At 45.7% G+C, this 24883-nt stretch overlaps 1 protein-coding gene and 1 pseudogene across 7 annotated transcripts in view; both read left to right on the forward strand.

The window, feature by feature from the left end:
* The window catches only part of TANC1 (tetratricopeptide repeat, ankyrin repeat and coiled-coil containing 1), a 229345-nt gene that overhangs the window by 186443 nt on the left and 18019 nt on the right, over positions 1-24883 (forward strand). For all 7 annotated transcript variants that reach the window (XM_041721675.1, XM_041721670.1, XM_041721674.1 and 4 more), the window contains 5 exons: positions 349-457; positions 1289-1411; positions 7362-7598; positions 9974-10159; positions 12630-12708. In XM_041721675.1, the coding sequence (XP_041577609.1) occupies positions 349-457; positions 1289-1411; positions 7362-7598; positions 9974-10159; positions 12630-12708 (734 nt within the window). The remainder of the gene's footprint in view (positions 1-348; positions 458-1288; positions 1412-7361; positions 7599-9973; positions 10160-12629; positions 12709-24883) is intronic.
* Positions 20552-22910, forward strand: LOC121471231 (annotated as a pseudogene).

Raw genomic sequence — 24883 nt, forward strand, 5'->3', positions numbered from 1 at the left:
ATTTACATTTTTGTGAGGGATGTAAATAAACAAGGTGATGAGTGATGGATGAGGGACAGAGAGTGGGTGGTTCCAAAGATAAAGACCTGCCCTGTGCTAGAGTTTATAGACATAGAGGTCACGCCACGGAGCGAGGGGAATCCAGAGAAAGGCCTAAAATAACGTGAAGAGTGAACAGCATTGGCTGTCTTTTGTCAAGAGGCAACTTTTCTCCTATTTTGTGCGGTGATGCTGAAGCCCCAGGAGAACAGTTCAGAACCCTGTGGAGATGTTCACACCTGACACACCTGAGAGCCTACATTCATGGAATGGGGTCTTCTGTTGCCAGCCTTTGTTTTTTTCTTCTAGGAATGGGCACGCTCTCCTGGCATTCATGTTCTCTCGACAAGAGGGCAAGCTGAACCGCCAGCAGACCATGGAGCTTGGCCATCACATACTGAAGGCGCACATCTTCAAGGTGAGGCACACCATGCGAGGAAGGCTTTCATTATCATTTTGAAGGTTTTTGGTTTTGGAGATTTCTAACAGCTCTCTCAGCCCTCCCAGAGCTTTCCAGGAACCCCATTTGTTTTTCCTCCTTTGAATCTCTTAAAAAGTTCGTTTTCACGTCAAGATTCCATTTCATTCATTCCCCTTTGTTTCTTGGTCATTTGGTTGGTGAGGAGCCTGAGCTGTATCACCTGTGGAGTATCACACACCCTGGATTTTCTCATCATGTCCTTATTTCTCATGGACTAGTTTAGCATGTTTCTCTTTGCTCTGGATTTCCTATCAGGTAGTAGTTCTATCTAGAGGCTTAATCAGGTTCAGAATTGATTGTTGCGCATGCGCTCTCTCTCTCTCTCTCTCTCTCTCTCTTTTTTTTTTTTTTTGGTGGGCAGAGTGTCACAATTACTTTAGAGTTTAAACTCTAAGATCAGGAGGTATAAATTTGTGCTTGCTTCTCTTAGCGACTTTTTACCAGTAACTACTGGACTCTTCATGGAAGGTTATAGGATGGTGATATTCCAATGTTTGTTCTTCCTTTATTTGATTGTGGAACTTCTATACAAGAAACATTCTCCTCATTGCCATCTCTTTCCTCAGATGTAGTGTATGTAGCAAAGGCAGGCTCATTTCTTGACTGCTGGTTTTACAGAGGGAAGTCAGGCTCCTAGGTCCAGTGTCCTTGGGCCACAGCCTTTGCCCTCCGTTAGTGCCTGGCTGCACCCTCCCAGGGGGACCCCTTGCAGCCTGATGCACCCTAGAAAGGAGATGATGACGCCCATTTGTCTCGTATTGCTTCCAGGGCCTCAGTAAGAAGACGGGAATCTCTTCGAGCCACCTCCAAGCCCTGTGGATCGGGTACAGTACCGAGGGGCTGTCTGCTGCCCTCGCTTCTCTCAGGAACCTCTACACTCCCAACGTGAAGGTGAGCGAGCCCCTGCACGGAGAGCCAGAGCCCTCCACCCCCGCCCACATCCCTCCAGCAGTCCTGCCTCCCTCTGCCCTCCCCAGGGGGTGGCCCGAGGGGCTGGTAGAGCTCCAAATACTGCTTTTTCCCTGGTCTAAATCTCACGGGCTTTGAGTGCCCCATTACTGGTTCTCTTCTAGAAGTTTAGCTTTTGCTTGGGCAGGAAAATGTGGTCTGCCGTGTGAGCACGTGATGACTCTTTCAGAGCGGATGTGATCAGGAAGCAATGCACAAAGGAAACCAAAGGTCAAAGGGAGATTTCCAGGGAAAATATATATTTTTTAAGCATCCTGGGTTTCTAATCTGGACTGTCTCTTTATGGTTCATAGGAAATTAAGCTTGATGAGCGACAGTGAAGCAATAGGTACACAGAGAAAACACTATTGCTAAGAGTCACGTGTAGATGTGTATTTGTGACCACGCAGCATGTAGCAGCATTTGGCCCGCTGTTGGGCAAGAGCGTCCTCACTTTTGATCAGTGGCTGACTGTCACACTACTCTGCTGTGCTTTGTAGAGTAGATTTCCTTCCTCCTTTAACCGTATCTAAGAACCTAAAACATGTGAAGGCCAAGTGTCTGGGCAACAAGGAAGGGCTAATTCCCAAAACCAGTGTGGGGATGACTGGTGTGCATTACAGCAGCTTAGAGCCATCTTGTCTAATACGAAGTAGAAAGATCATGAATGTCTCCCACTTGACATGGCAGCCAGGCTCCTGGCCGTTCAGCCCCAGGCCCTGACATGCCGTGCTGCACACAGAACCTCCGAAGTGCTTTCCCAGGGAGCCAGGTCCTCCCCTTCAAACACCTCTGTGAACACAGTCATTCCTTTCCCCCGCTCAGTAGCATGAAGGGTGAGTATAGTAAGTCGGTGGGGAAGGGCACGGGAAGAGTGTCCCGGGGACGCTTCTCCCCCACCCCTACTGTCCGCGCATATCCCGCCCCCAGCACCAGCACCCAGCTGTGCATCTGGGAGTGTGGATCTTGCAGAATGCTTCGTGGGTAGATAGAGTTGTGCCCTCTTTCTCCCTCGTCTGCCTTCCTGGTGCCTGGAGAGGGTAGAATGAGCAGACTGAGGAGCCCAGGTGCAGGATGTGGCATTGCTCTGCTGGAGCCTGGATGCTCTGTGCGGCAGCTCGGTGTTGGTCAGAGAAAGGCCACCGTACCCAGATGGACACAAGCTGGGGCTTTGCCAAGATAGAAGCAGTGCCTGGTGCAGGCAGACTCAGCCCCGTTAGGGCTCCAGGCTTGATGAGCAGAGGGCACCTTGGATTTCCACCTGACTCCCCTCTTGGCTGGGCACCTGACAGCGAAGCACCCTGGAGAGCTGCTCACGGGCACCGGGTGCCCTGCCCCGCTCCCTCACTTCCCGGACTGGCCGACGGAATCCACGTGAATGGTTTGCCATGTCGTTGGATAGGGACGCTGGTTCCTGTAGTTCAGGAGAGCTAGCTCTTACTGATCACAGGGAGTCTTCCTCCTGGGAGCAAGGAAAGGTGGAGAACATGGCTGAATTTAGATTTCACGCGGTGAAGAAGTCATATTAAGAATTTTTGTTTTACTTCAATTTTATAGAAATGAGAGTTGAGGTTACTGTGATAACATTGTTTCATCTTTCATTTCAGCTAAAAGTATATCTTTTGGCTTCTCCGTAATTGGTAAAATTCTGTAATGATGAGGAAGAAAAATAGTAAAAATGGCAACATCTGGTTTCACTACCTGAATGAATTACAGGCACAGGAGAAGTTACTCTTAATGTGGAGAAAAGTCAATGGGAAGTGTCATACCCTGTTGAGTATGAGTTTTTAAGGCAGTAAACTGAAAGGTACAGCGTAAGAATGTAATGAGCTTGACCCTCCTGAGATAGGTTCCTTTTCAACATACTCACAAATTTAAACCTTTCCTTTTCAACATACTCACAAATTTAAACCTTTCCTTTTCAACATACTCACAAATTTAAGAGTTATTTATCTTTGTTTTATACAACTCCAGTGTCACCTACATCCACACGATGCCCAAATTTATAACTTGGTTATAGAATTTTAAGGCTTTCCATTATCCTTCCATTTCTTTTAACTTTCAAGGAAAAAGAAAAGGGTTTTCACAGAATCTTGAACAAATTACAGTAATTTAAAATTATGCATGCAATTAAGGAACTTTTTTTAGAGACTATTAAATGTTGTCATACAGGAATGAATGTCATTTTGTGCAATAATTGCAGTTTGCCACTTTGGTAAATTAAAGTGACTTGCACCAGAATGATTACTTAGTAGATGAATTTTAATTTTACTGGCATGCCAGTGATTTCTAGCAATATAGTCTCCCCTCACCAGGCCAGGGTCATGCCAGCCCACTGAGGTCCAGGCCACCTGTGCCTCTAGGCTCTCACCCAGCGGGTGGTTTTGCTCACATGGTCACATATGAGTGGCAGCCAGCCAAGGGCTTCCCAAGGCTGTGGACTGGGAAAATTCAGGCTGTGATTTTTCCAGGCAAGGCAGAGGTAGGGAAGAGGAAACAGGAATGAGGCAGGGACTTTGGCCTGACTTCCCTTGAAGGAAAGGATCCAGTCATATTCTGCATGACAATTAGGCAAGACAGGTGTAAAACAGTTGTGTTGTTGTGAGCTTGTGGAGTACTTGAAAAACTGAGGCTCCGATGCCACCTCTATTTTCCATGATCTCATTGGCTTTGCCTGTCTCTCCCAACCCCCTTTTTTATTTTCTTGCATTTGTTAAACCAGAAGTTTATAGGCAATATTGCCATTTCCAGATGTTATCCAGGGAGAGCTTATGTGGTGATGATCAGGAAATTTCTATGTGGTAAGGAATAAATGTGTAGGATGAACCATTAAACCCCTTCCTTGAATGCAGAGTAACCTTAGCTGGAGCTGCTGGAGCTGCTGGACCTTAATTAGCTTTGTGCACAGAGCTGACCTGTGCCTTACCCCTCTGAGTCTCTGTTTTCCCACCTGTCAGACTGCAAGCACCAGAAGAGCCTGTCTCGTAGTGATCAGAAACCTCAAGATGTTACCACTTGTGGAAGAACATTTGGCATCTATTGCATGATATTAAAAAACAAAATTCAACTGAGTACATTTGAAGATGTAATTGGCTTTATTGAGGGATTCATGACTCGGGCAGCATCCCACCTGCACGTAGAGGGAGAGGGGCATCTTGTACAAAATGCAAGGTGTTCATAGGAAGGAGAGTGAGGGAAGAAAGTTACAGCCAAAGTAAAGACGAGACTGTTCCAGGCAAGGTCACCTTCCCTTAGGAGAAAGGGCAGGGGCCCTCTGCAGGTTTCCTCCTCTTCCTCTGGCGGATAGAGAAGGCCCATGGGAAGATTACCTCAGTGGTACTCATCGGAAAGTTTCAGATATACAGGTTAAGACATTTGTGGAGGAGGTTGAAACTGCAACCACGTTAGGTATGAAAGCCCCGGTTTGGGATGTGGCTTGGCCAACGGTACACCCCTTTGACGTGGTTTTCTTTTTAACAATGGCCGAGTGAGTTTTTATTAGGTTTTGCCTACTTTCAGGGAACTGAGACTCTGCTGTAGGCACCTGAGAACTTCTGGATGTGCCTTTCGTGGCTCTTAACAGAAGCTGCCTACATCTCCCCTCAAATAAGCAGGAGATTTCCCTGCTGCTCTGGGCTAGTGACCGCAGGAGGTACCTCTGGGTTGCCAGGCACCTGGGATAGAGCTCCCTTCTATGCCTTCCAGGGATCAGGGACCAAGGGTTTGTAGCTCCTACAGAGTCTGCGAAAGGTGACCGACAATAGCAATTAATATTTGTTTAGCACTTACAGGATGCTGAGGGCTGTGCTAAGGGCTATAGGTGTGTGAGGCATGTTTTTTTTTTTTTTTTTAAAGATTTTATTTATTTATTCATGAGAGACAAAGAGAGGGAGGGGAGGGAGGGAGGGAGGGACGGACACAGGCAGAGGGAGAAGCAGGCTCCATGCAGGGAGCCCGATGTGGGACTCGATCCTGGGTCTCCAGGGTCAGGCCCTGGGCTGAAGGCAGCCCTAAACTGTGGAGCCACCGGGGCTACCCAGGCATGTTCTTTTTTAAATTTTCACAGCAACTCCAAGAGGTGAAACACTTTGGTCCGTTTTTCAGATGAAGACACTGAGGCTGGAGGCAGTTGGCAGTGTGCCCCAAGTCACACAGCGGAAGGGTGCCAGGCTCAGAGCAAGCCTCAGCTTTGCATTTATCACCTGATGTGTTTACAGCCGTGGCTGCCAACTGGAATCCCTTGGGAGCCTTTGGCAGCCATGGCCAAGTCAGAATCTCCAAGGGTGGGCCACCAGCATTGGAAACTTTGAAGCTCCCAGGTGGTTTCAGTGTGCAGCAGGGTTAAGAACTGTGGGCCAGGGGAAGAGCCATCAACCGACGGGGGTTAAGTGATAAAAATACCAGCAACATTACACCAACAAAGGAAATATTTTTCCCAAGAAGCATATAAAGTATGAGTTGACGACAGTTGTCTTTTGGAAAGCTCTGCCTCTAAGCACAACCTTCCAGGGAAAGTCTTGTGAGGAATTCAGCAAGCAAATACTAAAAGTGCACCTTCCAACATTATTAGCAGAGTACCTATTAGGTGGAATGGGATGGCACACTGTTGTTTCCTTAGGAAGCAACTGAAGCACAGAGAGATTGTGTAGTTTTTGGAAAAACGCAGCAGGGTCATTGGGTGGTAGATGTAGTGATCAGAAAAAGCAGGTTATTTTTCTGGGAGTCTTGTGCTGCTGACAGTCCAATGAACATTTTAACATGTTCTGTTTTTCTTTCGGGAACTCTTCCTTGTAAAGAAAAGAGTATTTGCGTTTACTTTGGGCATTACTGTTAAATTATTTAATTTTTATTTTTAAATTTAATTTAATTTTTATTTAATTTAAATTTAAAATTTTTTAAATTCTATGATGATTGATTAATTGCCAGAAAAGTGAATTTTCTATTTTTATTTAAACAGTGAGTTTTCAGAGTGTGGTCTGCTCACCAAACAGCATCCATATCATCTGGGAACTCATTAAATCGCCTAGTCTCAGGCCCTACTCCAGGCCTACTGAATCTGAAATCTCTAGGAGTGGGGCCTGAGGATGTGCATTTTCAGTGTCTTTTTTAAAGAAAAGGTTTTTGTGGGGTTTTTTATTTTTAATCTTGGTCAAAAAAACCCATAAAATTTACCATCCTAACTGTTTTTAAGAGCAGAATTTAGTAGTGTTACATATACTCATATTATTGTGCAATAGATCTCCAGAACTTTTTCATCACATAAAACTAAAACACTGCCCTCCTTAAACAACTCACTTCTTTCCCTTCATTCCCTGGTAAACCCCCATTCTACTTTTCTCTCTCTAAATTTGACTTCTCTAGGTACCCCCATGTAAGGAGTGTCCAACAGTGTTTGTCTTTTTGTGACTGGATGTTTTTACTTAGCATCACGGCCTCAAGGTTTATCCAAGGTGCAGCACGGGATGGGAGTGCCTTCCTCATAAGGGCTGGATGATACTCCATTGCATGGACGCACCCCTTCTGTTCCTCCATTCATGAGTCCACAGACATGTTAGTTGGCTTCCACCTCTTGGCTGTTGTGAATAGTGCTGCCATGAACATGGGGGTACAGAGATCTCTTTGAGATCCTGATTTCATTTCCATTGGATATATATTCCCAGGGGCAGGATTGCTAGATCTTGAGGAAGCTCCGCCTGGGTTTCCACAGCAGCTACCATTTTAGATTTCCACCACCAGGAATGTGCGTCCTCAGTACCTTCCCAGGCTGTACTGTTGCACACTCTAGTTTGAGAACCCCTGGTCTAAAGTAAGGATGCCGTCTCTCTCCACAAATGCTGTTGTGACTGATGTTGACGTGAGAAATTAATCTTGTTGGGGGGACATCATCCAACAGGTGAGCCGTCTCCTGATTTTGGGAGGGGCCAACGTGAACTACAGGACGGAAGTGTTAAATAATGCCCCGATCCTGTGCGTCCAGTCTCACCTCGGCCATGAGGAAGTGGTCACTCTGCTCCTGGAATTCGGCGCCTGCCTGGAGGGAATGTCCGAGAATGGCATGACTGCCCTCTGCTATGCTGCAGCTGCTGGCCATATGAAGCTAGTGTGTCTGCTGGCCAAGAAGGGGGCCAGGGTAAGCCAGTGGCATTCCCTAGTGAGTGGGGACGGGGGTGGGTAGGGGGAGATCGTCTTGGCCTTGCCAGAATTATCCATCAGGGGGCCAGCCTCTCTGCTTTGTCGAATTGCAACAAGTAGAAATTGCCACATCAGCAGAAAGGGTGAGCTGCGTGTGCCAGCCATTGCCTGATGTTGGTGCTCGGTGCAGCCTTGGGGCGAGAGGGGGTCATGTGTTTTGCTCATAAGCTCTTAACTCTGCTTGTACTGCCCAAGGGGAAGCAGACCACCAAGGACACCCCTGGCCACAGGCGGCGGGAGTGGGGGTCATCCTTTCAAAAGCCTGGAAAGGGTGACCTAGAGCTCAGCCACAGATTTTAACACAGGGCTGGATTGGTTGAAAAGATTTTAGGTGTTTCATGTTCTTTCCTCTCTTCAGCCTATTCCATTTCATTTCATGTCTCTTAAACAGTACAGTGAACTCTGTGGCTCTCAGAAGCCGTGTGCTTGGGCCTGCTGGAGCTCCGGCCTGCGGGAGCTGGACAGCCCAGAGTCCTCCCTTCTCCCTGCCCCAGGGTGTAGGTGCAGCTCGGAGCCTGTGTGCCTCAGGCTCCTCCTCTGTAAAATGAGCAGGACGATGGTCTCTAGCACAGGGCAGCTGTGTGACCGAGCGCTAAATAAATGTAACTGTGTCATTAAACAAGTTCCTGTAGGACCAGTAAGGTTAAGAGATTAAATGAGAACAGTACCCAGCTCCTGGTAAACTCTTCAGGTTTGCTATAAGCATTTCATTGGAAGAGAGGGGATGTGCTTTTGAATAACAATAGAAATAAATTGCTGGTGTTTGTCTTTATCATTAATTACAATATTTATCTTTATCCTATGTCTTATCCTTTATCCTATGTCTTTATCATTAATTTAGGATATTTCAACAAAAATACATTAATTAGAATTGTAACTATGGGAGCCTTTTTGCTTTCCCCTCAAAAACACAACATTTGGGACGAATGAACTTTAGCTCACGGAAGGAGAGTGTTGCAATTAAGCCTTCCCAGTGAGTGCATTCGTGCAGGACTCTGTGCCTTCATTACTCCATCTAAATTGTGGCTTAGCTTTTTTTTTTTTTTTTTTAAGATCTTAAAAATGTTTTCTATTTAAATTCAGTTTGCCAACATATAGTATATAACACACAATGCTCGTCCCATCAAGTGCCCTTTTTAAAAAATTTTTTTTTTGTTTTAAGATTTCCTTTATTTATTTGTGAGAGACACAGAGAGAGAGGCAGACACAGGCAAAGGGAGATGCAGGCTCCATGTAGGGAACCCGATGCGGGACTCCTAAGACCTGGGATCATGACCTGAGCCAAAGGCAGATGCTCAACCACTGAGCCACCCAGGTGCCCTTAAGTGCCCTCCTTAATGCCCAGTTACCCCAACCCCCTACCCACCTCACCTTCTGCAGCCCTTTGTTTCCCAGTTAGGAGTCTCTTGGTTTGTCTTCCTCTCTAATTTTTCCCCACTCAGTTTCCCTCCTTTCCCTTATAATCCCTTTTTCGCTGAGCTTTATTCAAGGCTGGCAGGCCCTCTCCCATCGCAGCTGAAAGCTCTGTGGGAGGAGGCTGGGTGTCATGTAGGTGGCTCCTGCAAAACTTTTGGGTGGGGGTGCAGAGCATCTCCAGAATTTGCAGGTGGGTGAGGATGGACTCTGGGTTCCTCTTCCAGTCCAGTATTCCTGGGATTAGACAGGGAATGACACATCCTCTGCTGCCTCTTGGACCTGTAGGAGGTAAGCAGCACTTAGACACTAACTGTGGCTAGCTGGCCTTCCTGGCTTTGAGGCCCCAAGTCTTGTGCTAACATATCCCAGGTCATCTGCCTGTGTGTGGCCTCCCTCCCCAATTAGATAGCCCTTAGGGTCCCTCCCTGCTCTTCCTTGTTCATAGCTAGAGTTTCCAGATCCCTGCCTTTGCTGGTTCCCCCGGTTCAGTGACCAGAACTGCTTTATTCCCCCAAATCCTAGCTTGCCACAGCAGATTTAATTAGAGACTGCTTGCTCATGCAACCAACGTTGGGAAGCAGAGGTTTTTGGCTGAGATTTTGATCTGTGTCCACACCCATGTCTTCCGGAGAACTTGGAGCTCTAAGTCATTTGCTGGAGAGACAAGAATTGAGGGTGCCCTGTGACAGTAGATCTACACAGGGTCCTGGTGGCCTGGGGTCCATTTACTACAAGGAAGTCATTCAAATGGAGATTCAGTGCTCTAGAGCAAGTTGCATCGGAAGGCGAACCCCACAAGCATCTGCAGTGGGCTGGAGTTTGTGCACTTCATTTGGGGTGCACCCGGGTTCTCCATGGAGGGGTGATACTAAACCCTGACCTTTACCTGCCTGCCAGGTGGACCACTTGGATAAGAAAGGCCAGTGTGCGCTGGTGCACAGCGCACTGAGGGGGCACGTCGACATCCTCCGGTACCTGCTGACCTGTGAGTGGTCGGCAGGCCCTCCGCAGCCGGGTGCGCTGAGGAAGAGCCAGGCCCTGCAGCAGGCACTGACGGCGGCCGCCAGCATGGGCCACAGCTCGGTGAGTCACGCCATGAGGTCCTTCCTGGTGGAATTGAAAGCCATGGCTCAGTGGGTCTGGCACTGCTTCCGGTCACCTTAGTTGCCAGCCTGTGATGCACATAAGGAATGAAAGAAAATGAGGATCTCAGGAAAAAGCAGTTAGTGTGACCGTGTGTCGAGACCTTCTGTTAGTGTGCCACCCTTCCTGGAGGGAGCTCGGACGCCAGGGTCTTGGTGCGTGTGCGCGCTCACACATGAGGGTGGGGGGCCTCCTAATGTTCTTTGCCTGCTCTTGCCAGTATCCCAGTTCCTCTTCTGTCCTACATTTACCCTCCAGTGTGGCTGTCTTCCGCTTTTTTCTCTTTGATTCATTCTTTTGTCCTTGTGATCTTTAAAAAAATAATCACATGGAGCACTAGTTCTAAAATTGTTCTTGAGTATTTGAAGCATTTTTAAAAATAGGACTTCAAAGTTCTGGTAGTGTGTAAGAATGCTTGTCATTCACAGTTCCCGCACCGAAGGAAAGCCTCATGTAGTAGTTAAACAGAACACTTATTTTTGGTAGGTGCTGGAACTTCTGAGTTTTGAGGATTTAATTGTCATCTCCTGACCCCTGTGTCTGGGGATCTAATAACATTTTACCTGTTCTCTTCCACCTGTTTCTCATTCTGGATTATGCTCAAGCAATTAGAGTTGCCAGTATTAAGGTTCTACCCACAATGATTTATCGCGAATTTGGGTGCAAAGCCAGCTAGCTAGCTGGCTGACTGGCACTTAAGGGCAGACATGCGGATGTGGGTGCACACACACCCATGTGCACACCTGTGCATGCACATGATGCATTGAAAGCTGGCTTAATTTTGGCATTTAAAACATTAAAGGTACACATATACAGTATTTAAGCCAACACTATATATTGCAACAAGTACAGAAATAAAGGAGAATACAGCAGTCTTCCCTTAAGGCTGATGTAAAAGAGATTTACAAAAATATGAAACAATGCCAGCCAGCTTACCTATATATCTTAGTTTTGGAAAAAGTAGTCACTTCATTTAAAAAATGCATATTTCATAGCAATAGGTTAAATGTTGCTAGGTAATGGGTTTATTATTCCTTTAAAATAAAGCTATAAATGTGTTTTTTAAATACCCATATACGTAGATGCACAGAGAGCGTGTTAAATACCCAAATCAGCAATTGAAGATGTTTTTTCTTTTTTAAAGTGCTCCCTAAATCTGTGTGGGAACACAGAGTATGAAAAACCCTCATCGGGAGGACAGCAAATGCCACATATAGATGTGACATTTGTCTCGTGTTATACTCAGTTTGTTCCAAAGCCAGCTGGGAGAAAGTCTGTGTAGAAGCAGCCTCCGTGGGGCCAGTAACCATCTCCTGGAAGAGGGCAGGGCTTGTTCTCCAGAAGACTTGGAGGGTGTATTTGTGCACTCATGCGGTGGTAACAAGTGACCACAAACCCCAGTGGCTTCAAATAATGCACACCCATTCTCTTACAGTTCTGAGGTCAGAAGGCTGAAATTCAGGTATCAGGAAGCCAGTGTTCCTTCTGGAGGATCTAGAGGAGAACTTTCCTTCTTTAGTGCTTCTAGAAGCCTTGTATTCCTTATCTAGTGGCCCCTTCTTCTGCATTTAATGTATGACCCTTTAACCTATGCCTCCGTCATCCCATCTTCTTCCTCTGACCTTGGTTCCTCCTGGTCTCTCTTGAGGAGTGTGATTTTTGTCAGATGTATAGGAGATTGAGGAGAAGCCTCTCAAGATTCATAATCACATCTGCAGATTCCCTCTTGTCCTATAAGGTAAGCATCAGAGATCCAGGATGAGGGTGTGGACATATTTGGGGCTGTTATGCAGCCTACCACAAAGGGCATGGAACACGACAGTGCTCTCCTTTGGCGCTGTGGCACAGGGTGTGCACTGGCCTGGGGCTCCCGTGATGCCCTTTCCCCATGAGCCCACGCTCCTGCCTTCATACTGTGACCTGAAGCTCTTTCTGACGAGGGAGGAAGAGAAGAATGTTGTCAGTAGAAAAATCATCTGGGCAACATTTATTTTATTTTATTGAAAAGCTGTATTATTGCTTTGTTTTCTTTGTGAAAAAATGGATTCACCATCTTCTGGTGCTTTATGCAGAAACTGCTCTTTGTATGATCTCCCGCGTCCTTTGTTGATTAGGCTGGCATATTTGGGTCATGGTGGAATTCATTAGAATTCCGAGTACCTAGTAATGCTGAACAATGTTGCTGAAATTCACTGAGGGTTTTTTTTTTTTTTTTTTAATTCTTCTCAAAGTGAAAATGTGAATAGCATATGAATTATGCTTGAAAACAGTTTTCATTATATTTTGTCTCCTTGTGTGGCGTAAGATAATCATGGTTACAAAAACAACACCCTCTCTCCTTTGGTATGTGGGATATAATAAGCACATATGGCTCTGAGAACTCATTAAGTCACCTTGCCACTCCTGACAGGTGGTCCAGTGCTTGCTGGGGCTGGAGAAGGAACACGAAATAGATGTCAATGGCACTGACGCGCTGTGGGGAGAAACAGGTAATTATGGTTCCCCTGCTTATAGTGTGGGCCAGCTTTCTTGATGTTTTAGCCTCCATTTTGGCCTAAATTGTCTTAAAAAATGACTTGGGATGCGTGTAGTCCGATTGTTATTTTATCAAAAGGCGTTTGAAGTTTACAGCTTTTAAAACTTCCCAGATGAATAGTAAAAACTTACCTCAAAGCACATAAAATCATTTTTGAATTACACCAGCAGTTCCTGAAACATCTGACGAAATCTCAGTGAGAAATACCTAAATAAGACGGTAGTTTCTGCTTTGTGGAATCTTCCATATCTTAACCGGCCTGGTCTTCTATGAATAACGCAGTCTGAGCAGGGCGGGAACTCCCAGCCTCGTATTCACATGAAACGAAGGTGTTGGGCATGGGAGGCTTCAGCTGGCCTTGGAGAGTGAGAGTGGGACCCCAGCGTATGGGGCCCACTGAAGACCCTGAATACAAGCTGCCAAATCCCTTTTCACTGGTGTGCCATGTGGGTGCTTAACTGTGGTGTGGGAGGGAAGCCTGAGGGTGAGTACATTGGAATGAAGATCTAAGTTGGTTACTTGTCAGCTTAATACAGACAATACTGCTTTGAAATTTTCCATATGACTGAATTAGGATTCAAAATAGAAGACTTCAGGTTACGAGTTGTTGTTTCATAGGTGTAACCAAGAGTGTTAAAAGGCATTTCCAGGCTGTGTCCTGTGTGTCTCCATAGTGTACAGGTATACCTCAGGTTGTGGCTTCAGCTCCAGACCACCACAATAAGGCAAATAATACACTAAAGTGAGTCAAAATGAAGTTTTGGGTTTCCCAGGCTATTTATAAATGTTTCACACTCTACTGTAACCTACTAAGTGGGTAGTAGCATTATGTCTTTAAAATACATATATACCTCAATTAAAAAATACATTTTGCAAACAAAAGAAACTATCAGCTAAGCTTTCAGTGAGTCACAATCACTGATCACAGATCACCATAACAAATATAATAATAAAAAATTTAATTACAAGAATTACCAAAATGTTACACAAAGACACAAAGTAAGCAACGGCTATCGGACAACAATAGTCTCCTCCTAGCAAAGTTGCCACAAACTTTCAATTTGTAAAAAACACAGTATCTGTGAAGTGCAAAAGCAAGTACAGTAAAACAGGGTATACTTGGGTATGACTTCAGTTTCTTACCTGTGCAAAAGTATTTCAAAATGCTTCTCAATAATTAACAAGCCAGATGATAACGTGTGTAGTTGATCAGCTAAGCCACACTTGGGAACAACCTTGGTTTCCCAGCAGGGAGTACAGGCCTGCTCTTCAGAGCCTCCTGATGCTCTGGGGCTGCTACCGCCTGTGTGGCTTTCAAAGCTAGTTTGTGGTACCTGGGGGAGAGGTGGCTTGGGCTCTGGTTCTGGGAAGAGGGCAGGACCCCAAGTGGTATCTGATTATTCTTGGGTGAAATGCGTATGGATTTAAGTAGTGCCCTTGATTCCATGGAACCTTTCCTCCACCCGTTTAAATAGCCCAGGTTGCTCTATAGCTTGGCAGAAGTGTCCATCCACTTCCATACTGTGTTGTGGACGGCAGGCAGTGTGGCACATGCCAGGTGAGTGCATGCCTCTACTTCGTGCTGAGCCAGGAGGTCTGGGTCCCCGTGTGGACTGCCCCACTGCAGGCACTGTTTCTGTTTGCTGAGAACTCCTGGAAGTAAAAGCAATAGCTTTGTTTCCTGGTTTTGTCTGGTCCTCATTCCTGAGCATTATCAATGGTGCTTTGCGTCTAAAGCAGTCTAGAATGGTTCTTCTCTGTCTCCAGACACAGCTTCAGGGTAGGATCCCCTGAGTGATCCTGTCAGGGGGGTGGGAAGAGGGCAAAGGTTCAAGAAGAGTAACACAGTTCGGTATTTCTTTTTGAACCTTTGTAGAAGTTAATACAGGTCTGTTCAGTAGATATTTAGCTGTGAACTGCTTGGCTTTAAAATACGCGCTGCTGGGACAACCAGGCAGGGTCTCCTTGGTCTGTGTTTGGTTCACCTTCCCCTCCTGTCTCCCTGCAAAGATGCCACCCTGCTTCCAGATGGCAGCTACCTGCCCTTCTCTCAGCTGCATTCCAGAAGTGGGGGAGCTAAATCTGTGCACAAAATCCTCCTCCACTTTTCTGGCAGGAGAGGCCCTGCATATCTCCTTTGTTTTGCACAAGGGTCGTTTCCATGCCTGTTGCTGATTAGAAGCCACAGGTCATCCGTGGGAGGTGATGACAGCTGACAGCCAGAGAGGAGGAAGCCAGGGACCAGTAGACCTGTGGAGGTCCCTGGTCACTCAAGCCGGTCCTCGCGGGGCAGGTGGGAGTAGGGACAGTCATGTGCCTTCTGTGCCCGAGTGTCTCCCTGCTGATGACCTGGCATCATCAAATGTTACCACAAAAGGGGATGGTTCTTATCTTAGGTTGAGAGAGACAAGAAAGTATAATAGATTTTAAAGATGTTCATCTAAAATAGTGACAGTGTTTAATTTGGGGGTTTATTGCAGCAAACTTGCAGCTTTTAGAAAACCTACAGGGTATGTCTCCTGGATTTAAGAACAGAAGTCTGAATTTACGTACGTTTCCCTTTCACCAGCATCTGGTTGATGTTTAGCGTCTGGCCCTTGAAAACCTGCTCTGAGTCTGGTGGCTCTTTAGCGCCTGCCTCAGGTGGAGAGGTGGTGGGGACCTGTCAGAAAACACGGAGCCCCTGAGGGAGCCTTTGGGGTGTGCCCTCCACCCACAGCCCTGCCCAGCCTCCTCTCCATGATGTCCACAAACATGGCCAGACAACCTCAGGCCTGAGCTTCCTGGGCAGCCTGGAACATGACACGAGCCCATCAGATGCTTGTGTTCTCTCTGTTTCAGGGATTCCTCAGCCATGACAAGTAATTGCTGGCTCCCACGAAGTCCCAGCCTAACTGAATTACTGTTTCCGTATCTGTGTTTGTTGTGAATTAGCCCACTCAGGTGATCAGAGATGCCTCACTGGTGACCTCATACTATTGCGAATTGTCAGAGGAGCTGTGTTTCCAAGTTTGCAGGCAACTCTCAAGCCTATGAGCCTGCTGTCTGGGTTTTGGGTCAGAATTTCATGTTCTTTGTAGGGAAACAGAGGCCCTTCTATTTCAGCCTTTGTCATTTTATGTGCAAATGTGCCTGTCTTGGAAGCAGTGCCATCTCGACCCCTGATTCCTTTGGTTCACTTTGCAGTTATTTATAAATTTGATTGTTGATGTTGTTTATCAACATCAAACGTTGTTTGGCCCAAAAATTGTGGGTGTTTTTTTTTTTTTTTTAAGATCTTTATTCATGAGAGACACAGAGGCAGAGACACAGGCAGAAGGAGAAGCAGGCTGCATGCAGGGAGCCCGATGTGGGACTTGATCCCAGGACTCTGGGATCGAGACCTGAGCCAAAGGCAGACACTCCACCACTGAGCCACCAAGGCGTCCCAGTTGTGGGCTTTAAGAGGGCAGACATTTCCCTGTCTCTTGTGCTCACCTATGTGAACAGCTCACCTATTTATTCCAGTGTCGCCCAACAGAACTTTCTGTGATGTTGGAAATATACTCTGCTCCCCAGCCTGGGAGCCACTAGCCACCAGTCTAGTCTGGTGCTTGTCACCAGACTGAGTGACAAGTGACTGAGTGTCAGCTGAGTGAACAAGTGAGTTTAAGGAAAGCAAAAGCAAAGAGTTTTTAGGGTAGGGGACAGTAACCTTGCAGAATAACTTGGGAGAAATTTTGTTGTTGGGGTGGGAGAGGTAAGGAGTCTATTGCTCATAAGGCCCTGATCTTGCAGTTTCTTTGTGGCTCTCATCGCACAGGTCATGTCCTGCTGGATTCCAGGCTGGCTTAGAAGCTCTGGTCCCAGTCACCGTGCTGCACGTGTGCTGAGGTCATAGTTGGGTGCTGGCTTGCATCTTTGGGAGCACAGCTGTTAGCTACCAGACATAGTGTGGGCATAGCTGAGACACAGAATGGCCCACGCCAGCCCACCATGGTGTCTGTGGCGGCTTCCTCCATGTACCGCCAGCTGGACTGCTCACCAAGGGTGCTGGGTGCTCTCACCGGTGTTCCCTCAGAAATCCTTCCTACAGCTTTCTCGCTGAGGCCTTGGGCTTCATGCCCAGACAGGATGCTGTTGTGCCTGTCAGCTGACTGCTCCCAGGGCTCCCCTCCCCTAATTTCTTCAAGGGGATGCCCTGTCATGCGAAGTAAGAAGTCTGGCTGAAATCCTTCCTGTAAAGTGCTGTCTCGGGGCACCTGGGCGGTTCACTGGGTTAAGGATCTACCTTCGGCTCAGGACAGGACCCTGGAGTCCTGGGATGGAGTCTTACATCAGGCTCCCTGCTCTGCTTCTCCCCCTGCCCTTCCCTTGCTTGTGCTCCCTCTTGCATTGTCTCTCTTGCACACATCCTCTATCTCTCTCTTTCTCATTTAATCTCTCTCTCAAATAAAATCTTAAGTATTGTTGCTCTTGCTGTTTCAGTTGGTGAAATACTTTAGTTGGTAAATACTTTCTAAAGAAGTTTAGTCATTATAAACACTATGGCTTTTTAATGCCAAAACTGTTAAAAACCCCTTATTTGCCTTTCTAAGATGTGACTCTCCTCTACTGTACGTGGAGTAGATTATTCAGCTCCATGGCACTCCTTTATCCTGGCAGGTTGGGGCAGTTCAGTTCAGGATGTGTACTAATCACAGCTCCCTATTCTCTTAATTCTGGACAGAATTCTGGGTAGGGCCTGACTGCCTCTGGACCCTGAATTGCAGGTCTAGCCCTGTCAGCTGCAGGGGCTGGGGAGGGGGAGGTGTGTGCTTAGGGGGAGGGGCTACTCACCTGTTTCCCTTACTGGACCATGAAGCTGGGTAATGAGTTGTACTGCATCGTCGATGTTTTCCAAGTTTCCCTCTTGTCTCCCTGGAACTGCTTTAATTTCCCGCTCTGTGCTCTGCCCACCCTCCCAGAGGTGGGGTGACCTTGAGCTCTGAATCACTGGTGGCCCCAGGCCACGGACAGCTGAGCTTATACTCAAGGCTGCCCCCAAATAAGGTGCATACACCCCAGGGAACAGGATGCCTTATTGTTGGTTTAAAAAATGACCTTTTGTTCATTCAAATTTTACTTGACATTTTTTTAGGGAGAGGAGGGCTTATTACTTGGTACCAATTTAGAGTAAATTTAAACTTAGTGGGTTGATTTTGGCATTTGCGTATGTATGAACATCTCAGAGCAGATTTTCAGCTGAGAGACTGGAAGGAAAAGCGTTTGTCCATTGCTTATTGGGGCATGTGGAGAATTAGTGTCAAGGACTTTTTCTAAATGTATCCTGTCGAGAAAAGTGAAGTGACTTGCTGTTGTACCACCTACAAGAGTCCGTTTTTGGAGATCCTGAGACTCCTACCAGGGCTGTTGCTGGGAAAATCCTTGTCAAGGCATTCCTTTCTCCTAGTGTTTAAGGAAGTGCATAAGATTAGTGGAAATTCAGATTTTGTCAGTCCAAACAAAGATAGAAATTCTTGATTGTTTTTGTCCTAAAAGCATGACAGAGGGGTAACCCAGGACCTTAGTGGGTGCGGGGAGGGGATAGCCCAGGATGAGGGTGGTAATCCAGGATCCTGGATGGTATAGGAGAGGAGGTGGGTGGGATGACCTAGGATCCTGTAAGGGGAAGGACAAAGCAGGGTAATGTAGGACACTGGAGGAGAGGCCAGCCCAGGCTCTGGCAGGAAGGAAGTGGACATGAAGGTCGCCCTAAAGTAGAGAGAGATTTAGGGTAAGAACTAAGGGGGCGAGTTTGTCTCTACCCTTTCGTCTTCTGGCTCTAGCAGAAGGTTTCCCCTGGCATGAGCGTGCTGTGGAGAGCCATTCCTCTCCACTGACAGGACACAGAAATCAGCTGACCTGGGTGTGCCCGCAGGTGGGGGGAAGGCCTGGGGCGTGATGAAAGCCCACAGAGTGTATCTCAGGTGCAAATGAACTGGTAGCTTGACCACTTGCCGGAATTCTGTTCACCACTTGCAAAATGTTGCTTTTGCTGGGTGTGGAGTCCACCCTTCTTTTGAGTAGTTCCAAACTGTTCTATAAAAACAAAAAATCCTGCTTCCAGCATTAAAACTTGTACTCATCTGCATTCAGGTAGCTTACAGCATCTTCACCTACACTGTTGCCTGTTCTTTCACTCCTAGAAGGACTATCCTTGGTTCATGTGCACTTCCACAGAAAAATCATAGTTGTTTCTTTCAAATTCTTTTTTTTTATAAGATTTTATTTATTTATTCATGAGAGACACAGAGAGATAGAGGCAGAGACACAGGCAGAGGGAGAAGCAGGCTCCATACAGGGAGCCCGATGTGGGACTTGATCCCAGGACCAGGGATCATGCCCTGAGCTGAAGGCAGATGCTCAACTGCTGAGCCACCCAGGCGCCCCTGTTTCTTTCAAATTCTTACTGGAATACTTGAATCCCTTCCTTCCTTCTTTCCTTCTAGGCTGAACGTGAACTTGTATAGAATGTTTCTGTGGAGGGAGCCTGGGTGGTTCAGTCAGTTTAAGTGTCCAGCTCTTGATTTCGGCTCAGGTCCTGATCCCAGGGCCCTAGGATGGAGCCCCCAGTAGGACTCCCTGCTCAGCAATGGGCCTGCTTCTCCATCTCCCTCTGCTTCTCCCCTAGCTCATGCTTTCTGTCACTCTCTGTCTCAAATAAAAAATACAATCTTTTTTTTTTTTTAATAAAATCTTTAGGAGAAAAAAAAATTCTGTGGAAATGCCCCCTTTAACCCTGACTCCCTGCATGGAGTCCTGCACATAACTGTCCTCCCCGCATTCCCAGCCCGTTAAGGAGAGAAGAACCACACATTATACATGCCTGAAATAATTTGGTGTGTAAGAGGATCTATCACAAAATGTGAGCATTCTCTGCATACTTTAGAAGTGACAGCTGTTAAAAGCTGTGTTCTTCTGATAGATTTTTTAGAACAAAGTCTGTATGAAATGTGATTTATGTTGTCCATGTTTTAGGAAATTGTTCTTAAATTGAATTTGTTATTTATAGTCCCCATTATTCCTCAAAGGATTTGAAGAGGCTTATTTGAAATAATACATGAAAGAATAGAAAAAACTAAAGTCAGGAATAGGACAAAGGGAACAGCACGGGATTCCTGAATGTTTACTAGATCGAGCTGTTTTGGCCTTAGGATGCCATGTGACCAGAGTTTGGAAGGAACACAGTCATTGTAGATTATTCTTATTGTCTGTGGGAGAAAGCTTAACAATTCTTCCTGAGAAGAAAAGTGCTTTCTGGCACTCTTGCTCTACAACAACATTCATAGCATTCATGGTCTGTTTGATTAATTGGATATTTTTAAAGGAGACTTCCTGGAGGCAGCAGCATTGGAGTTAGCGGTTAGCCTTCCACTGGCTGTGTGACCTCGGCAAGCTGTTGAACTTCTCTGAGCCTTATTTTCCTTCTCTGTAAAATTAGGATGAGTGATACTTCGTAAAATTATGTTGCATAGGGCAGCCTGGGTGGCTCAGCGGTTTAGCGCCGCCTTCAGCCCAGGGCCTGGTCCTGGAGACCTGGGATCGAGTCCCATGTCGGGCTCCCTGCATGGAGCCTGCTTCTCCCTCTGCCTGTGTCTCTGCTTCTCTCTGTCTCTCATGAATAAATAAAATTTAAAAAATTATGTTGTGTATTAAATGAATTTATGAATTTAGAAGGGCCATGAAGTGTCAGTGTAGGAAGCATTTTATAGGCGTCATTGTATGATATTAAAATATGTCAGGGTCTTCCTAATTTGAAAGTGTGGACCCAGGTTCATTCAACTGTTTGGGCTTAATTCCTGACCGATACTGATTGGCTCTGGTTCCTTCACCTTAATAAAATGGACCTAACAGTCCTCTAATTCAAAGGATTATTGTCAAGATGAAATAAAAACTCTCACCCACAGTATTTTAGCCAGAGCTCAGCAATTGTAAGTGTTCAGAGATGCAATATGCCGCCAGGGTTGTGAGAAATTGATTGTTAATATTTCATGTCACTTAGTTGTACTTTGGGTCTTGATAGATTATTGAAATGAATGTTTAAGTGATAGAATCTTAGTTACTTTGCAATTATTTTGCAGGTATGAGGGATGGAAATGGATTTCGGTTACATGTGAAGTCCTGTTTTGTGGTGGTGACTGTACATTTTGTTTCCTTAATTGAATTCCTTGGCAACTTGAGGTTCCTGATAGTCCTCGCACGGGGACCAGCAGTGTTTTTATACAGAACTCGTGACATGTCAAGAGCATCCTGGCTCCTCAGATTTGCTTTCTGCCTTGTTTTAACCTCCATAGGTAGCTCACTGCGAGCCAGGACCATGTGCTGGGGCGGCAACGGTGTGTGTGATGTTCAGTTGCCACCTGTTGCCTGGTAACACAGATGCCCTCCCCTCCACCCCAGCTGCCACAGGCCCTCCGGGGGGACTTCTGGCAAGCAGAGAACACTAGGGCAGGGGCAGGACCAGGATGGTGTTCCCAGCAACGACTTAGGCCGCTGGAGCGTTTGGTCAGTGCTGGTTGCCGAGCCCACCCGGCAGGGCTTTGTTCAAGACTGGAGGTGCCAGAAGCTTGGCAGGGCTTCGTCTCCCAATGCAGTGATATTTTTCAGTGAGAGTAATCTTTATCGTGTTTCATTTTACCCTTTACCTTGTTGAGGATTAGATCAAATAACCACCTGGTCTCTGTGGAGATGAAGAATTTATAGCTGCCGGGGAGTTCTCTGAACAGAAGCCCTCCCTCCTCCTCAATGATGGAAACAAATGCCTGACAAAAAGCAGGGCCGGGAGATTTGACTTTCATAAATCTTAGCTGCATTCCTAGAAGGTGGAGGAGGAGGCATTGCCTAGCTCTTGTTTGAGGCAGTGCTGCTTTCGTGCAGGCAGAGGACGTGGGGACCAGCCCGTCCACAGCCCAGACTCCGAGGACAGCAAGGCCAAATGCAGGGGGCGGGGGGACGTGGGGCAGGCCCCCCTCATAATGTCATAACCGGCCAGTTGTTGGGAAACAAGGGAAAGGGGCTGCCATTCTCAAAAAGTTTTTAAGGAATCCTAAAATTTCTAATTACAGTTTACCTTTCAGATAAAATAGCTGAGCGTTTTCCAGCATTTCCCATGCGCGCTCTACTTGCGTTCTCCTCCTTTACAGTTGAGTGGGGCTTGTCCAGTGAGCCTCCAGTTGAGGGTCAGGCTGCCTCTGGCGCATGCCATGGTTTCCATCTTGGTTGCAACTAGAGGGCATTTATGAGAATCTTGCTGTCTCTTAACTAATGTTGGCACTTTTTCGTCTTTTTACTCTTAGCCTCATTTCTATAAAAGGTAGAAAAGCCAATATATCAGTAAATCAAGTGCACCAATAAACGTAAGTGTACCAGCCACTTGGTCCATGTCTGCTCTCAGCCGGTTCGGCGGCAGCACTGCCCCTCTGCAGGTACAGCCCACTGTGCTCTCGTGCTCTGGCCCGGGGGGCAGCATGGGCATCCCGTGGGCACCCTGTGGGTAACGAATGTATGAGAAGGTTGTGGAGACACCGTAGACCCGGGATCCCGAGCAGCTGTGAGGCGGTGAATGATAGCTTTTCAAGTCTGTAATAAAAAATGGCCTCCCACAAAACTACATTGCAAAAAATGAGAAAGAAACAGGATGGAAAAAGTAAAAAAGTAGAAGAGGTGGAGCCTGAAGAATTTGTGGTGGAAAAAGTACTGGACCGCCGTGTAGTGAATGGGAAGGTGGAGTATTTGCTCAAGTGGAAGGGGTTTACAGGTGCTGACAATACTTGGGAACCTGAAGAAAATTAAATTGCACTTCTTAATTCTCAAAAAGCTAGTAAAGAAAAAGATGGTACGAAAAGAAAATCTTTATCTGACAGCAAATCTGATGATAGCATATCAAAGAAGAAAAGAGATGCTGCTGATCAACCAAGAGGCTTTGCCTGAGGTCTTGATCCTGAACAAATAATTGGTGCCACAGACGGCAGTGGGGAATTCATGTTTCTCATGAAATGGAAAGATTCAGATGAGGCAGACTTGGGGCTGGCAAAAGAGGCAAATAGGAAGTGTCCTCAAATTGTAATTGTGTTTTATGAAGAGAGACTAACTTGGCATTCTTGTCCAGAAGATGAGGCTCAGTAATTGTTTGCGTTGCTTTATGTGTATATGTGTGTGTGTGTGTGTGTGTGTGTGTGTGTGTATGTATATATGTATATATATATGGAATATATATATTTTATATATGTATAAATATATACATATTTATATGTTTATAAATAAAATCTGGGTCTTTGTTTTTTGATTTATCAGTGTGAAGAAATAACATTCTAATGAAAAGTTTGATATGTTTGAAGTAGAATTGAGGGAGTTGTTGGGGTTTTTTGCATCTATAGCACTGGTCACTTTGAACAAACAAAAGCTTTCTGTAGTCGTTTCCTTTATCAGAAAAGAATATATGAGACCATGGCACATTATCCCCCTGCATTAGAGAACACCTTTTTTAAATGTTGGGGGAAATCTTCATAGTTGTTACTCAGTCAGAATTTGTGTTTTAACTCCTATATGCCTAAGGACCATTCTGGGTTTTTTGTTTATTTAGGGCCTTTTTGTGTGTACTTTTAAAAGTACATACATAAATGGTTTTCTTTTCGCTGTTTTTGAAACATTCACCAAAACAAAAGCAGCATTTTATAACCATGGATAAGCCCATGTTTCTGGGATGCTATCATTTTCAGCAACTTAAGAGATAAATTACTTAAAGTTACATTGAAATTTTTCCTGAAGCTTTAACCTTTCAAATTTTGTAATTAATTAGACAATTTAAATATAATGTAAAGAGTTTAAATTGGACAACTTAAAAGCAGCCATATCAGAATCCATATCTCTAGTTACAGTCATATAAATGCAAGTTTATTTGCAAGATCCCTGAAAGGAAAATTTTAATCACCACCATCAACCTTCCCACCCAAAGGGCAAAACTAGATAAGTTTTGGTGTACTTTAATTAGGTAAGCAAAACTTAGTTAAGTGGACATTTAAAGGTTCCTTCTAGTGAACTATTTCTTTTCAAGAAGTTGAAAATCTGGGATCCCTGGGTGGCGCAGCGGCTTGGCGCCTGCCTTTGGCCCAGGGCGCGATCCTGGAGACCCGGGATCGAATCCCACATCAGGCTCCCGGTGCATGGAGCCTGCTTCTCCCTCTGCCTATGTCTCTGCCTCTCTCTCTCTCTGTGTGTGACTATCATAAATAAATAAAAATTAAAAAAAAAAAAGTTGAAAATCCTTGTGCTGTATTGATTAAAAGGTCATGATTCGTGGAGTGTCTAAGACTTCGTTCATGGAAACCTAATCATAACCAGGTGGTTAGAAATGTTGGCAATTTAGCACCTGCTGGAATAAATGGGTGGACAGACTTCTATAACCCAAATTCTTGACCTGCATGTTTTTTCTTCACGCCAACTCATTCCTAACACGTAGGCTCAATCTTCTCAGTATTTGAATTACTGGTTAAGCAGAAACCAGGAAAAACAATAACTTTGTAGTCAGGATGTTATCCAACTGTATATTGTTTATTTATTGACCACTGTTTACCAGTATTTACAATAAAGTAGTTTTATATTCCTTTAAGTGAAAACAAAAAAAAGGTTGCTTTCTGGAAGTGGGAACCTCTGTGTGCACTGACCTGTCATCCTTCTCTCAAAGTCTCTAAATTTAGGGACTAAAGCTTTGTGGGCGGAGGTGGGGGGAGGGCAGTAACCATCCATTGTTCAAACCGGCTGGTCATCCTGTGCCTGGTCTGCCATAAAATGTTACAGACAGCCCTGTTTACCGAATGACTGTGTTCTGGCAAGTTGACAGTTTATATAAATGAGACCTTTGCCCACAGAACGTGAATATGTCAAAGATGCCTGCAAATGATCCATTTTACAAAGAACCGTATCTGATGTTTTCAATAAGTTCGTATCATTGAGAGTCAATTGGGTTCTCTTAAAATGAACATCTGTTGTGACAAATCTCCTGCTCTGAGAACAGGACAGTTTTGCTGAGTACATTTATTCAGGATCGTCAGATGATTGATGCTTTCGAGGGAATTTAATTAGAAAAATGCCATCTTGTTAAGGAATTT

This window comes from Vulpes lagopus, chromosome 11 (genome assembly GCF_018345385.1).
Source record: "Vulpes lagopus strain Blue_001 chromosome 11, ASM1834538v1, whole genome shotgun sequence".
Lineage (NCBI taxonomy): Eukaryota > Metazoa > Chordata > Mammalia > Carnivora > Canidae > Vulpes > Vulpes lagopus.